The sequence below is a fragment of the Carassius carassius genome, chromosome 28, assembly GCF_963082965.1.
Source record: "Carassius carassius chromosome 28, fCarCar2.1, whole genome shotgun sequence".
In the NCBI taxonomy this organism is placed as follows: Eukaryota; Metazoa; Chordata; class Actinopteri; order Cypriniformes; family Cyprinidae; genus Carassius; species Carassius carassius.
The window spans coordinates 30,384,125-30,399,947 of record NC_081782.1 but is presented as its reverse complement, the minus strand read 5'-3'; the positions used below and the strand labels follow the sequence as shown (position 1 = coordinate 30,399,947).

General features: G+C 38.7%; 2 protein-coding genes across 3 annotated transcripts in view; both read right to left on the bottom strand.

The window, feature by feature from the left end:
• Positions 1–4,407, bottom strand: il12a (interleukin 12a). Its single transcript, XM_059515009.1, has 6 exons — positions 4,202–4,407; positions 2,899–3,015; positions 1,716–1,754; positions 1,525–1,644; positions 455–499; positions 1–279 (listed from the first exon to the last, which is right to left on the bottom strand). Exons 1-6 carry the CDS (start codon positions 4,379–4,381, stop codon positions 148–150), a joined length of 633 nt encoding a protein of 210 aa, XP_059370992.1. The 5' UTR covers positions 4,382–4,407; the 3' UTR covers positions 1–147.
• A 1,037-nt stretch (positions 4,408–5,444) lies between these two features.
• Positions 5,445–15,823, bottom strand: part of schip1 (schwannomin interacting protein 1) — a 48,444-nt gene continuing 38,065 nt past the window's right edge. For both annotated transcript variants that reach the window (XM_059515005.1, XM_059515006.1), the window contains 4 exons: positions 10,563–10,760; positions 7,139–7,262; positions 6,955–7,048; positions 5,445–5,543 (listed from right to left, as the gene is read on the bottom strand). In XM_059515005.1, coding sequence (XP_059370988.1) covers positions 5,492–5,543; positions 6,955–7,048; positions 7,139–7,262; positions 10,563–10,760 — 468 coding nt within the window. In that variant the 3' untranslated portion in view covers positions 5,445–5,491. The remainder of the gene's footprint in view (positions 5,544–6,954; positions 7,049–7,138; positions 7,263–10,562; positions 10,761–15,823) is intronic.

The window sequence follows — 15,823 nt, the reverse complement described above, 5'->3', positions numbered from 1 at the left end:
TTTGCCGCACAGATATTTTAATAAATAGTTAATAAATAATGTATTACATTTATTACACAGAAATAAATAATTTTTTAAAACAAATAAATAGATTGAGTGATGAACATAAATATTCAGCTTATGTGTGACTCCCCGGATTGAATGGGGTCATTTCCTGTGCTGTCCGGAGGCGATGTACCCCAGCGCCCGGTTCAGGGTGATGGCCCGGATGTGGAAGCCCTTCAGCGCTTTACACAGCGACAGACGGTCAGTGAAGGACGAGCCGGTCCAGATGTGCCACTGCACACATCAGAGAACACAGGCGTCAGAGAGAGTGTCTGCAGTGCTGAACATGAATGATGATTCACGGGATAACGTCTTTGAGCAATGTTGCTTGCATGGCCACTTTCCCATTGAGAATGGCTCAAAAAGTTGCCCTGTGTATCATCACCTTGAGAGATGATGACAGACTCACCTGAGGAAACTCTCCATCTGCGGCCTCACAGTTCTCATCCAAACACTGTAAAACAAGCAGAATTTGCCATTTAGTCGTTTTCATCACACACACACGACACCTTCTTACTGTTCAAGGCCTTTGCACACACACTACACTGAAGAAAACTCAGTTTTTGGAATGGACTTCCAGCTTCCTAAGTGAGTACTGTGCAGTGGACACTGTTCTGTCTACTATTCCTTAACCCTTGTGTTATGCTGAGCGTCAGAAATAGTAGTTAATCTATGGTATTTTGGGTATTCAGTCACAGTTTCTCTTGCCTGCAGCATATGCTGTGGAACAATGTGGAAAGCTGTGGAATTTGCAAATATGTGCATGCAATTTTTATGCATTGTGATGCTTATAAGTCAGTTTGACCCAAAGTTTCACAGTTACTGGCAGCTGCACAGACCTAAAAAAATAAATCATTTGTTAATGTATTTTGTCGTGTCAGGCTCTCAGCTAGCCTCTGAGGGTGTTTACATCTGCATTCATTCATTTGGCAGATGCCTTTATCCCAATAAATGTACATTTCTATCAGTTTAAGCATAGTAATTTAACAGGGAATCGAACCCATGACCTTAGTGTCGTTAGCACCATGCTCTACTGCTTTTTTATGTTGTTGTTTTTTTATTATTGTAAAATTTAAAAACATAAATTTACAGTACTATTACAATACAATTTACAATATTTCTTTTTGTTTAAAAATAGTTGTTAAATACAGTTGTATTTGTGTTGTAATATGTGAGAAGCATTACTGTTAAAGGTTTACTGATTTTTAGTTTCTCGTTCATACTGTGATTTTTGGTTAATAGTATTGAATCCAGTTAGGGTCAGTTTGACCCACAATATAAAAATTGTACCCAGAATTTAAACCCAATACAAGGCTTAAGCAATTTTGCAATAAATGTTTGGAGCAGTGTTTTGTCTCTATTGAATTCAGCTCTGTGTCAGAGATCTTAGAAGTCGGTGTCTGGTTGATCGGTCAAACTATGGGATTCGGTGATTATGTAGTATGGCATCTGTGTGAAGAAGAAGGAGGAGATTCTCACATCCATCAGGGCTTTGGTGGCCGTCTTCACTGGACTCAGATCAGTCTCGCTGGGCTTGTAGGAGTTCAGCATCATGTCGTAATAGCGCAGATCGGCTCGGATGTTCGTCAGACACTGCGTCTGTGAAAATCACACAAGCATTAGACGGAGCGGATCAGCTGAGGAGAATCAGACAGATATAACACACTCACCTCACTGAAAGACGAGCTGGAGCTGGAGCAGGACGCTTTCTGAAAGCACACATAATGACAATTAGACTGCACTGAGAACACTTCTCAATGAGCTGATGACGCTTGACAATGAAAAACACTCCTGAAGCATTTGGTCATCTCAGTTAATGTCCATATGAACTTTTACTACAAGTTGGATCTGTTTATATAGTTTAATTGACCTGTGCTGACATTAACTAGCAATGGGTCAAAGACAAGAAAGGCTTTTCAAGCAATAACACAATGAGTGTAATACAGCTTTGAACTGTACATTAGAAAGTGTCCTGATAAATCAAACAGGTTTCTTATTTTTTTCTGCAGAAAAGAAAGTTATATAATAGATTTTTACCATGATTTACAGAAAACAGCCACTAAAATGTCATTCGGTGTAACAATCTTGTCAGCCATATTTAACAAAAGTATCAATTTATGACATATCGAAGAACTAATTAGTTTTACTCCAAATCATTTTACATTTTTAAACTTTGCCACTATCCCATTTTGGCCATTTATCATTAATATTTGTCATTTAAAATGTAATAAAAAGTAGTATGCTCACTTAATATTATTTTCTATATTTTAAAATGTACAGCTCAGAATAAGTATGTTGTTTTAATTTGTACCTAAAAATGAGTGTTACACTGAAACATTATTTCATCTACATTTCAACATTTCATTTTCACAAAACGTATTTGAAACCTTAAAAGTAGCCACTAAACTTGCATTTAATGTGCTTTCTATGTTTATAACATCACTTTTGTAAAAGTTATATTGATGCGGACATTTAAATGTCTTTGACCTCGATACATTTGTTAATAAAAATACTTCTGTTCATTGTTAGTTAATGCATTAACTAGTGTTAGCTATATTAACTACGAGCGGCAATCACAGGGCCGAGTGAGATTAGGAAGTTAGAAAACACTGATCAGATTGACTGTTATTTAAGAAGATCAATAATAACCAAAACAGAGTTTTCATGGAGAAACCGTGACATTTGCCTGCAGAAATATACGGAGCCTGACTGGCTTCTGTCAGTAGGTGGCGCTGTCATGAGACACTCTGTGCCAGTTTTATGACTAGTTTCATGTCAGTAATCTCATAGTTTGCTGTGCGTGTTGTTAATGTGTCCTCTGCAGATCAGGGTTCAGCTCAGCTAAAGACTCACATCATCAGAGGAGCTGGGCTGACACACAGACGCTGTGAGAGTGTGAGGAATCATCTGAGCCTCCAGATCTGTGCAGTTAAAGCCAGCAAACAGATCCCTGTGCTCCATCTTCCCCTGCTGCGCACACACACACACACACACACACACACACACACACACACACACACACACATACACACACACACACACACACACACACACACACATACACACACACACACACACACACACACACACACACAACATAATATTACTCTTATTGCTGAAAAATGCTTCAGATGAAATGTTAAGGGTCATCACAAAAGCCGAATAAATGATCTCTCCATTGATGTGTGGTTTGTTCGGAGGACAATATTTGTCTGAGATACAACTATTAGAAAATCTGGAATCTGAGGGAGCAAACAAATCTAAATATTGAGAAAATCATCTTTAAAGTTGTTCAAATGAAGTTCTTATCAATGCATATTACTAATCAAAAATGAAGTTTTGATATATTTACAGTAGGAGATTTACTAAATATCTTCATGAACATGATCTTAATATCCTAATGATTTTTTTGCATAAAAGAGCCATTTTAAGATATATATATATTTATCATTGAATGGTAATTAAACACTGTTAATCAATAAGTGTTTTACTCCTTTTTTTTTGTAAGATCCCTCTAACCAATGACAGCATGATCATCATCATCTGATGAATTCTGGGATGTTTGAAATCAGTCTGATAAAACAAATATTTCAGGCGATGATTAAAAAGTGAAGTGGTTTTAATAAAGATCCTGTTCTTTTTCCTGTCACTCTGTAAATAACCCTGGTGTAGTTGTAAAGCTGACTCGTCTCAGTTTGACCACAGCTTTTCTGATGACAGTCTGTTTGTATTAATACTTCACTACAACACAATCATATGCATATCTTAACAGTTTAGGTGCTTCAGAACAGGATGATATATATATATATTAAAAAGTATATTTATAATAATATATAAAATATATATATATATAAAAAACTAAAGGACATTTAAAAGTTATATATATATATATTTCAAAGCATCCAAAAATCTATTTCAGCCTCCATATATTTATCAATCTAAGAGAATACATTCCTACATGTTGAGTTGTATATAACAATGACGGACTTAATAAAGAAAAATACGTTTTACAATTCCACCCAAAGTATATTTAAAATAGAGACTAAATGTGGTGAAATTAAAAACATATTCAGTTTTGACCTTCCTATGCCAAATCTGTATTTGAATTGATCACATATATCTAGCCCCCTGAGTGTGTGTGTGTGTGTGTGTGTACCTTCATCATGATGTGTGCGAGTCTGGAGAGCAGAGACCGGGCCGCAGAGCTGCATTCACACCGCTGTGTGTTCGGAGGAGCTGGAGAGGCCAGAGATAGAGCCACAAATACAGCGAACACTGCACCTGCGTCCCACACACACACACACACACACACACACACACAGGTCAGCTGCAGCATCACTGCACTACATCAGCTTATGTGAACTTGTACAGAAGAGTAAAGATGTAACTGTCAGTGTAACACATGAGAAGTGAGTTACTCACAGGTCTTCATGATGAGTGTCCGTCTCAGTCTCTCTCTCTCTGTGTGTGTGTGTGTGTGTGTGTTTGCTGGAGTACGAGTGTGAAGGGCTTTAAACTCATGACGGGGGAATCCCTCACACTCTCAATCACTACAAGCTCCACACACTCACACACAGTGCTTTTCTTTTGGTTTGCTGCTGCTGATGAAACTGGAATAAACACTGTGATGTGTTCAAGCACTCGTCACTGTGACCTCAACAACATCCTTCATTCAGACACAAATCAGCACACGCTCAACCCTTTCCACCAACAACTGGAAAACACTGAATATCTGAATATCCATCCACACACGTCTGTTTATACGAGTATTTCACACAATTATCTGACTAATATTTGATCAAGCCGCAGACAATGTGTGTCTCAAATAGCACATGATACACAAATTCATCTGTCTGTAGAAGTGACACATTTCTAACCTTTAAACATGATTCATTATCAAAAAAACAAACAAACAAAAAAAACAATTAGTACTTTTTGGAATATATTTGATGCCAGTTTTGGATAAAAAATGTAAAGAGCAGCACTTTGTGTTTAATCTTCTTGTGTTTAATGTTTAACTATGAAGCAAGTCTACGGAAGCTTGTTTCTGCCTCAAATTGAGAAAATACTAAAGCTAATTGTGAATCCCAAGTTTATTTCTTCTGATTTGTACTTTTCTTCTCAGAATTGAGGAAAAGTCAGAATTATTAATTTTTTTTGCTGGGGCAGAAACGAGCTTCCACAGAAAAGTGATTTTAGTTACGATTGGTACAACAGACGATCCAGAACGCCACGGTCTATGAAACAAAGTTTTATTTTTTCTTATTTTACACATATCTGTACAGAAGCATCTCGCTCAAATAAAGAATCTGAATACAATAGAATGAAAATGATATGAACAGACTTATTCAACATCTAAATCACGGCTCGAGCTCCTCACGAGGTGTTTCTGTTCTGAGACGGATCCGGAGGCCTGTGTTTAGTGCGAGCGCTCACACAACTGTCTTCATTTGGACAGCGTCTTCTCCGCCAGGTGCTTCTGCTGGCTCTGAGCGTGCCTGAGGAACACAGAGACCTGAGTTCAGTCCACTTCTTATATATATAAATATATATCGCTGGGGTATATTATAAGCAATAACCAAAAAAACATTGTATGGTTCAAAATGATTGTTTTTTTCTTTTATGCCAACAGCTTTACAACTACACCAGGGTTATTTACAGAGTGACAGGAAAAAGAACAGGATCTTTATTAAAACCACTTCACTTTTTAATCATCGCCTGAAATATTTGTTTTATCAGACTGATTTCAAACATCCCAGAATTCATCAGATGATGATGATCATGCTGTCATTGGTTAGAGGGATTTTACAAAAAAAAAAGGAGTAAAACACTTATTGATTAACAGTATTTCATTAAAACATTCAATGGTTTTAAATGTATATGTGTGTGTGTGTGTGTGTGTGTGTGTCCCAGCAGCACAGAAGCAGTCATCAGTGTCACAGACGTATATTTGTAGAAATAGACAACAATACATTGTATGAGTCACAATTATACATTTCTCTTTTGTGACAAAAATCATTAGGATATTAAGTAAAGATCATGTTCATGAAGATATTTAGTAAATCTCCTACCGTAAATATATCAAAACTACATGTTTGATCAGTAATATGCATTGCTAAGAGCTTCATTTGAACAACTTTAAAGATGATTTTCTCAATATTTAGATGTTTTTGCTCCCTCAGATTCCAGATTTTCTAATAGTTGTATCTCAGACAAATATTGTCCTCCGAACAAACCACACATCAATGGAGAGATCATTTATTCAGCTTCAGACGATGTATGAATCAATTAAAAAAAACATGATTCATGAACATGATCTTTACTTAATATCCTAATGATTTTTGGCATAAAATAAAAATCTATATTTTTTTTTAACCATACAATGTTTTTTTGGTTATTGATGATAATATACCCTCGCAACTTTAGACAGGGTCACACAAACACACACACACACACACATATATATATATATATATGTTATTTAACTTTATGTTAACTTTTATAACTAAAACTTAAATAAAAATGAATAAAAATTACATAATAAAACAAAATACTAATAAAATGCTAACACTTTAGTTTTAAGGATCAATTCGTAATGTTAACTAGTTGCTTAATATCATGCATATTACTGGAATATTGGCTTTTTAAACACCTTATAAAAAAGTGTGACTGAACAAACAAACAACAAAATGACTAAAACCTTTCACTAAAAGCAGAGAATGTAATATTAAAATCTGATTCAAATCTATATGTGAGTGGCGCTGTGAAAACATGTTGTCATTCCGTCACTGGCTCCCGTGTAAAGTACTTCAAGTGTGTTTAGGGGAATTTGTGCTTTACTGGAGTATTCCTGAAACTCAAGGCTTGTACTTTTCCTCCATTCCTGTCTGTTTGTCATGGTTTGGTCACCTGGTCAGGTCCTCGATGTCCACCAGCATGGCGTCCTGCTCCATGTGAAGCTCGTCCCTCATCAGCAGCAGCTGCACCAGCTCCTCGTTCAGACCTGAGCATCACACACACACACACACACACACACACACACGTCACACACACACACTCCGGAGCGCATACATGCAGTGTGTGAGGTGTTTACCCTCGATCTGTGAGTGCAGGTCGTTGACGATGACCTGGAGCTGTCCCAGCGTCATGTCTCTGAGATCCGTGGGCTTCAGACTCCTCTTCATCAGACACTCGCTGATGTGTGGCATGTGAGGAAGCTGTGCACGCACACACACACACACACACACACACACACGAATCATGTGAGTCTGAAGCAATCATCAGGTGATCAGGATCCAGCGTAAAGCTGAGAGACAGGAATATGTCAGGACAGATCTGTTCAAACTGTGCTCTTCTGTTTCATCTAGCTCTAGAGAGTTTCTAGTGTTGTCTAGCTCAAGTATTTCAATATTGGTTGTTTTGCGTGGTTTAGAGATGGTCAGTACTCTTTAAAAAGGCATAAATGAAAATATAAGTTGAAAAGCTGAGGCTGGAGGAAGCAGTTCATGTTCAGATGGTTTTGTTCTAAGATCGAGTAACTGATTCTCAGAAAGTGTTCGACTGCACAAAACTAATGGAGGGATTTAGAGGATGGGAAACTATTCTCAGAAATAAAATGTCAACCGGTTGTCAGATGTGAGTTTAATGATCAGTCATTTCAGCTTTTATTTCAGTTAGAAGCGTGTCTAATTTGATAACATGAAGCTGTTCTTTGAACAGATTTTAGCTGGAAATGTTGTTTGAAAAGGATGCTCTTTAATCAGCGGTCAGTTATTCATCCTTATTTTAATGACACCACTGACCAGTCAGAGCCAGCTATTCCAGAGAACCATGGGTTATTATCTCTCATAATGACAGGGTTATGAAAAAGAAGTCTGTCTGAGCAGACATGAGGAGTACTGAATAAAAATAAGCATGGACAGCAGATCTGTTCACAGAAACTCAAGATGGTTTTTCACATTACAAATACCAGTATCACACTGGTAATTCTTCAGGTGAATCACCCATCTGAAGTTCCCATGAGGACTCGCTTCATTCTGACACACTGCAGTTTTACTTTCACATCACTTCACTTGGTTTGACATTCTTCCTATTCTAAGGTTTTTCCCCATTTTAGACAGATATGAGCGACAATAATGAGCTGAGTTTATACGCTGCTTGGTGAAGTGAATGTTAACCCTGTAGCCAATGAAGCGAGGGTTAGATGAATGCTTCTGTGTAACTGTAACAGTCCTGCTCTGAAGTCAACTACTGTAACCCAGGTGTGAAGGAGGACACTCGCTAGAAGCTTTCTAGAGAGGAAAAATCAGGAAAACGCTTTCATATACAGTAGGATTCAGGTTGTTGCAAGTTTTAAGTTAAAAAAAACAAATTCCCAGATTTACTCTCATATGCAGGACACTGGAAGGCGACCGTGACGCTATTTCCTTTAATTAATATTCTGTAATATAATAGGATTGCCTGCACTGATGTCCCAAGACGAAAGCCAAGCTTGAACTGATCTGATCAGAATAATAACACTCTTACTTTCTGTAACGCCGTTTATAATAAAGCTGAAGGTGAATATGAATTCAGAATGAATACATTTTGCAACACTGTCATTTTCCTGGTTGTTTCTAGAAACCTGCCTTGAAATGATCTGTATTGTATAAAGCACTATAAAAATGAATGTGACGACTAAAAGTGGTTCAAGTGTGTTCAGGTCTCCAAGTGTGTTTGTTTGTTTGTACAAGGATGTATGATAAATCCCAATCCCAAAGTCTACTTCAGTTTTGACAAAAAAGTACTGTAGACGCCATGTGACAGTGTGTGTGAAAGTTTCAAATTCTGACTGATAAAAGTGTGTTTAAATGAGAGTTGCATGTCGTTGCATCAGCTGTGCAGACACATCTCCAGGCACTGGACAGTTGAGCTCTCGCACTGCGGGAGATTTCCCCGTGAGCGTGCCCCTGACGTGAGCCACGCTCGCTCTTCAACACGTCACTCAGCGCTGGAGGAAGAGCCGAGAGCAGCTGCTTCCTGTGATGTGTCACAGTTTCATTTCAGCGGTGAAGCGGAGGCATTCTCAATGCAGGCCACACATGACGTCTCTCCTTCTCCTGGAATTGTGCTTATATCACCATTACTGCTTTGATTGTATTCTATATATAAACTGACCAAAGCACGTCACCTATTGTGTGTCATGATAATATCCCAACCATAGACTACACATTCAACCCTAAAACATAAAGATATTTTAGGTTTTATGGCTTTTGTATACACACACACACACACACACACACACACACACACACACACACACACAAGTGCATCTCAATAAATTAGAATGTCATGGAAAAGTAGATTTATTTCAGTAATTCAACTCAAATTGTGAAACTTGTGTATTAAATAAATTCAGTTCACACAGACTGAAGAAGTTTAAGTCTTTGGTTCTTTTAATTTGTGATGATTTTGACTAACATTTAACAAAAACCCACCAATTCACTATCTTAACAAATTAGAATATGGTGACATGCCAATCAGCTAATCAACTCAAAACACCTGCAAAGGTTTCCTGAGTCTTCAAAATGGTCTCTCAGTTTGGTTCACTAGGCTACCCAATCATGGGGAAGAGTGCTGATCTGACAGTTGTCCAGAAGACAATCATTGACACCCTTCACAAGGAGGTTAAACCATAAACATTCACTGCCAAAGAAGCTGACTGTTCACAGAGTGCTGTATCCAAGTATGTTATCAGAAAGTTGACTGGAAGGAAAAAGATGCACAACCAACCAAGAGAACCGCAGCCTTAAAAGTAATATAGTTGCAATTTATATTAAATGCAATTAGCTGCTTTAGTAGGACTTTATATGTAATTTCATAATTATTTCTATGGCCTTTGAAAGTACTGCTAAATGTACTGACGAGCACTTATGATAAACTAAAATATAATTTCTATTGAAACTTTGTATGTTATGAATTTCAAAGTATTGTTAATTTGTAATGATGAAGTTGCAATTTTAGTAAATTAATATATGAATTTTGAGAACTTTACATGCTCTTTAGTATTTCAGAATAACAAAATATTTTTAAAATACAACCATTTAAAATGTACTTTAAAGCAAAACCTTGCACTTGACATTATTACTAAGATCACTTTTTATATGAGCATTGAGAAACAGTCCTGGGAATGTCTCTCTTTAAGTCACTTAAGGGTCTTTTATTTATTTCATTCATATTATATTATCTGCAGTGACAGTTTTTAAGAACACATTTTAATATGTGAAGTACACTACAAGTGCATATTCAATACAGCTAAGTGCCATTGTTTTGTGTTTAATGATTAGCTGTAGTCAGGATGATAACGACAGAACCTGTGTCAGCTCATATTCATCACTACTGTTACTTTTTAAATAGAGTAACTTGTAATTTGTAACCTATTATATTTCCAAAGTAAGCAAAGTAACCCAACACTGCCTGACTGACAGAAGACTGTATTCTGTATTCGATGACTGTGGTTCAGAGTGAAGCACACGTACCAGATCCGCCACAGGAGACTTCTTGCGGTTCTGCTTCTCCACCTCCACCTGCATCTTGGCCATGGGTTTGGCCATCGCGAGGGCCAGCTTGGCCTCGGCCTGCAGCTTCTTCTGTCGGCTCAGGAAGTCCATGTCCTCCAGAGACTCTGAGTCGTCCTCCGTGGTGTCTCTGTCCGAGTAAGACGAGCTCTGTTTGCTCTGAAGACAGAACAGAGAGAACAGAAGACAAATGTGACCCTGGAGCACTAAAGCAGTCATAAGTAGTACTTATACATTGTATGGGTCAAATTATAAATTATTCTTTTGTGCCAAAAATCATTAGGATATTAAGTAAAGATCATGTTCATGTTCATAAATCATCTTCCATGAAGATATTTAGTAAATTCCCTACCACAAATTTATAAAAACTTAATTTCTGATCAGTAATATGCATTGCTAAGACTTCATTTGGACAACTTTAAAGGTGATTTTCTCAATATTTCGATTTTTTCCTCTAGATTTTCAAATATATTTTCAGCCAAATATTGTCCGATTCTAACAAACCATACATCAATGGAAAGATTATTTATTCCACTTTCAGGTGATATATAAATCTTAATTTCAAGAAATTGACCCTTATGTTTGGTTTTGTGGTCTATAGACACAAATATTCATATCACAGTTCTCCATCTGGAGCCAGTGAAACAGTGGAAATGATTTGATTGTGTATTAAAGTAGATATACAACATCTGCATAAAAAACTCAGACCCTGATGATCCTATTGCAAAACACAACACACAGTTCTTTATATAACACACAAAAATCTAACAGGAATTAATATTATGGCAAAGGTGTTTGAAAAAATGTTTGTGTTATTTTGAATTCAGTGCTTCATTTTGCAAGAGATGTGAGGCATTTTGCATTTTGTGTGTGTGATTCTTGGACTTGTGTGTTTACAGTAGTTTTGAAAAATTAGAGGCAGTTTTAAGCAAATGTGTGTTAGCAACTTTTTTATCATTTCTGTGTCCCAGAGTTTTCCACTGTAACTCAGTTTTTGCCAAATAATGAAGCCAGAGATTTGCAAAGTGATGAAGGTGAATGCAACTCTCCATTCGCTGGAGGAGGGCCGGGTGGAGAATCTGGATTCCAAGAATCTCAATGAGAGAGCAATTTTCTCTGTCTCTGGGTACCACGAAGGCATGGAGAGTCACAGATGGACCACACCCATCCTCCTCTCTCACCAGCAGGCGGCAGCGGGTGGTTCAAGAGCATCATCAAGGGCCCTACTAATGTACCCTCTGCCAAACCTTGAAACAAGTTACAGTTTTTGCCCGTTGCTTGAACACATTTTGCAAAACTTCGCTCATTGTGCCAAAACATTGTGCCAAAGTAAACATGACACAACACTGGGAAATATACCATTCACATCTGTGTCAAATTGAAACTTTAATATCAAAAACTAACATTCCTTTGTCAAAATGTAACTCTGATGACAAAAGGACACATACTTGCATCATATGCATACACTTTCAGATCAGGGGGAACACATTAGTCTACTTTATATAAAACACTGCAGTCTTTGATTTTCACGGTTTATTCAGAAGGCATGTTTTCAGGAGGCACATTTTCAAACAACCAAAAAAGCAAATAGGCCTACTCAATATTGAACATTGTAGCACTGTACATTGCAGTAACATGAATTCAGATAAAGCAAAAAAAATAAAATAATATAAAAAACACTATACTGTAAACACAGAAAATCATGGCATTTGTGCATTCGTGGGCTCATGGATCCCGCCGTCTGTTGGCCTCATCGACATCGCAAGCAATGTCTTCTCCCGCTAGGCACAGGGGAAAATATCCCCTTGCATGTCGCAAGCATCCATGGATTGCTGTCACCTGAATGTCGTCACAGGTCTGTTCCATTGCTGCAGAAGAGACATGCGGGCGTGTGGGTGACTCTCTGCCCAGCTTCCCTCACAGTCAGGCCATGGTTGATGACAGGGTCCACCAAAGTTGCTCTTATATCATCAGAAATAGGGGTCCGTGCATGGCCTCTTCGACCTCCTCCTCCTCCTCCTCTTCCCCTTCCTCCTCTTCCTCTTCCTCTTGCTCTTGCTCACTCTGAGATTTCATTTATGAACAAAGTGTCTTATGTATGAAATAGAGTGTAGTATGCAGGACCAAGTGTGTTGCATAAAGGAGTAAGTGTGTTGCAGAAGTGCAACTAGAGTGCAAAGCAGCGCTTTTGTTTAAGGTATGGGTACATGTGTTTGAGGTATGGTAACAAAAGCTTCAAGTTGTGTTACTTTAGTCTAAGCATGGGTCTATAGTGTTCAAGCAAGGGGCAAAAACTGTAAGCAATGCAGTGCACACTCAGACCCCCCTTCGGTCCGTCTAGGGACTGGGTCCCTGTGTTCCACCTCGCTGCCCCACCATGGGTACGTCGGTGGTCCCGCTGGTCCAGCTTGTATGGTGTCTAGGTGCTTGGCTACCCAGATCATCTCGCTGGCCCCCGTGGACCATTAGACTCGACTATGTAATTCAGGTCACCCAGCGTCCACCCAAGTTTAGCGGCATCTGCTTCACATCAGTGAAGGTGGCTGATGTTCCTGTCTTGTGTGCGGAGATCACAGTCCTACTGTCAAAGAATACGACAGAGCCGGTCCCTCCAGCCGATATGACGAGAGGGTTTTACAGCCCGTACTTCATGCGGTGGGTTATGACCGATTTTGGACCTGCGTGTCTTGAACCAAGCCCTTCACCAGTCACTGTTCAAGATGTTGATGCAAAAAGCATCTTCGGGAGCATCCGTACCAAAGATTGGTTTGCAGTGATCGACCTGAAGGACGCGTACTTCCATGTGTCGATCCTTCCACACAACAGACCATTGCTTCGGATCCCGTTCGAAACACGAGCTTATCAGTACAAGGTCTTGCCCTCCAGGCTGTCCCTGTGACTCAGTGTCTTCATGAAAGTTGTCGAGGCAGACCCGGTTCCCTTGAGAGAGCAGGGCGTTCGCATTCTCAACTACTTCGATGGCTGGCTCATACAATCTAAGTCTCAGGATAGTTGTGCGAACACAGCACAGAGCTTGGTGTTCTTGCACCTCAGCCAGTTGGACCTTCAGGTCAGCTTGGGAAAAGAGCAAACTCTCCTAAACACAGAGGACCTCTTTTCTCAGTTTAGACTATTTTTGTTTTCTTCGTGTACAAAGTGTATTCTCTTCGCTTCATAATGTTACGGTTGAACCACTGACGGCAAATGAACTATTCTAATATTTCATACTTTTCTGGACTTTGACAGTGAAACTTTCTTGGCAGTCTATGGGACAGACACAAGCCTCTCGGTATTCATCCAAAATATCTTAAATTGTTTTCTGAAGATGAACAAAGTTTTAAGGGTATTGGAATGACATTTTTTTCATCTTGGGATGGAGTATCCCTTTAAAGTCTATAGGGCTGTGTTTGCTGCCAGTGATGACCACATGCAAGGGAAGTCGGTGGGGGAGCATGACCTAATCATCAGGTTCCTTAGGGGGACGAGAAGGCTAAATCTAGGTCACGAACCATGATCAATTTGAAGTTGTATAATTGCCCCCTTACTCGACATTTCTTATCCCTATCGAATATTTTTTTTCCGATAGAAGGAATCTAGATATGACCACCAACCACATTGCCCCCTTCTACAGGCAATGGAAGAGGCATGTAGAGACATTGAGGTAACGTCAATCTGTGGATGCATTTGGCACACAAGGAGTAATTTCCCCCTTACTTAGCAGTAGAAAATATGGCTTGTAACATTGATGAGATCCTGTGGCCAGACCCAAACAGGATCTGTAATCCCAACACGCACAATTGGTTCTGTATTTACAGTAGTGTATTGTGTACTGCATTTACTGTACTGTACTGTTAAGTATAGTAGTGTGATTTGCAGTATTGAGTTGATGTCATTTGTAACCTTTCAGTACTTTAATTTTGGGTTGTTGTGAAAACCTTTGTTGGGAAAAAAAACAGAACAAAAACTGTAAGTGTTGCATTGAGCTCCACAGAATGCTAATGGATGAACTGAATAAAAACAGTGAAAATTAAAGACTGCAGTGTTTTATATAAAGTACACTAGTATGTTGCTGCTCATCTGAAAGGGTATTCATATGATGCAAGTGTGTATCATTTTGTCCTCAGAGTGACATTTTGATTTTTAAGTTTTGATAGCAGAGTTTCAATTTGTCATAGATGTGAATGGTTTATTACCCGTTGTTGTGTCTTGTGTGCTTGTATGTAAAGTTTTGACACAGTGGGCCGAAGTTTTGCAAAAAGTGTTCAAGCAATAGGCAAAAACTGTAATAAACCATCAGTTTGTTATATTGGCCATTTTCCTTATATAGCTAATATGTCAACGGTTGTAAATTGAGAAAAATTGGCTGATAAATATTGGCGGACGATACATCAGTCATTCACTCAAATCTCGAGGAACATGTGACTGTTTTTTTCAACTGCTTTCACACATTTTCAAAACCTTGCCTCTTTTTCCAAAAATCGCACAAATATTTGCAAACACCTTTGCTATAATATTTATTCCTGTTATTATTTTGTGTGTTCCATAGAGAAAACACAAAATAAATGTGTGTTGTGTTTTATGAAATTTAAAAATGAGTCAAAGTCTGATGATTATTGCATGGTTTGTAGATTTGGAGTGTGCTTCTGCTGTTTGAGTGTCAGCTTTCAGAAACTGTGTGACAAGGCAATATTTTGTGTGTAAGCAGTTAAAAAAAACGTAAGATAAAAAAAAAATCCATGTCATGACCCCTTTAAAAACAGATAATCTGAGCTTGCAGATAATTGTCAGATGTTGCTTGTGTTTTTGTGTAGTTTTCTCCCTGTTCCCGTTTGCCTGAGTTCCTGTGTGTCTGTGTGTTAGTGTGCGTGTGTGAGTGTATGTGTGTGTGTGTCTGTGTGTGTGTGCGTGCGTGTGTGTGTATGTGAGTGTGTGTGTGTGTGTGTGTGTATGTGAGTGTGTGTGTGTGTGTGTTTGTGTGTGTGTGTGTGTCTGTGAGTGTGTGTGTGTGTATGTGAGTGTGTGTGTGTGTGTGTGTATGTGAGTGTGTGTGTGTGTGTGTGTGTGTGTGTGTGTGTGTGTGTGTGTGTGTGTGTGTGTGTGTGCGTGCGTGTGTGTGCGTGTCTGTGTGGGTGAGTGTGTGCGTGTGTGTGCGTGTCTGTGTGTGTGTGAGTGATGGGGTGCGTGTCCAGGGGGAATCTACACACGCCGGTGTGTTGTGATGA